At 73.1% G+C, this 866-nt stretch overlaps 2 protein-coding genes across 2 annotated transcripts in view; one reads left to right on the plus strand and one right to left on the minus strand.

Annotated features, from left to right (window-relative positions):
- Nucleotides 1–866, plus strand: part of PC (pyruvate carboxylase) — a 64,537-nt gene that overhangs the window by 49,343 nt on the left and 14,328 nt on the right. The window lies entirely within an intron of this gene.
- Nucleotides 1–866, minus strand: part of LOC103091668 (leucine-rich repeat and fibronectin type-III domain-containing protein 4) — a 6,381-nt gene that overhangs the window by 437 nt on the left and 5,078 nt on the right. The window contains exon 3 of the mRNA XM_007462198.1: nt 42–480. Within this exon, the coding sequence (XP_007462260.1) occupies nt 42–480 (439 nt within the window). The remainder of the gene's footprint in view (nt 1–41; nt 481–866) is intronic.

Raw genomic sequence — 866 nt, forward strand, 5'->3', positions numbered from 1 at the left:
CTCCAGGCGGCTCTCTTGCGGGGGTGAGGCCCGGGGCTGACCAGCCGCCCTCCGCACGCCTTCCGGCCCATGGCGCTCGGGCCCGCGGCCCTGGCTCACTCGGTTCCCGGTACCTTTTCCGCGGCGCGGTGGCGGCGGCGGCGGCAGCAGCGGCAGTAGCAGCAGTGACAGGCAGGGGGGTGCGAGCCAACGAGAACGCGCACCGTGGACACGCACGTGGAGAGCGGACGTGGAGGGGCTCGCGGGGATCCACCGGGGCCCAGGCCGGCTCCCGAGGTCACCCGGAATCGCGGCCACTGCAGGGCCCACGGGTGGCTCCTGGTCACGCCCGAGGCCCGGGCCGGCGCGGACCCGCCGCGCAGCCCCCCGGCGCCGCCGCAGTGCACTCACCCTGGCACAGGCGCGCGCGCCCCCGGCCACCCTGGCGCCCCTGCATCCTGCACCGCACTGGCTCCTGCTGCCGCTGCGCGAACCGTCACTCTGCAGACAGCCAGACAAAGCGCCAGCCCGCGGGCCCCTTCACCATCTCCCAGAGACGACAGAGTCTTTGTCACATGTCGCTGGGCACCCTCCCGAACACACCCACACATGTCCACACACCCACACGTCCCCGCACCCACAGGCAGGGCCGGGTGCAAACCCGCACTGTTGCTGGGACCCTTGCATTCACAGACACACGCTGAAGGTCATAACCATTCTGCATCGCCAAGTCACGTGGAGGGTCCCCAACAGGCACGGGCCTTGCGGGGGGAGGGGAGGGTTTGGGGCGTCGCCTCCCCCTCCCCCCAGGCAGGGCTCCCGCGGGGTGGGGCCGAGAGGGCTCGGCCTTGGGTCTGGCGCCGTGCTCCGCTCCGCCCCCCCCCACC

Source organism: Lipotes vexillifer, unplaced genomic scaffold (assembly GCF_000442215.2).
Source record: "Lipotes vexillifer unplaced genomic scaffold, Lipotes_vexillifer_v1.1 scaffold1129, whole genome shotgun sequence".
NCBI lineage: Eukaryota > Metazoa > Chordata > Mammalia > Artiodactyla > Lipotidae > Lipotes > Lipotes vexillifer.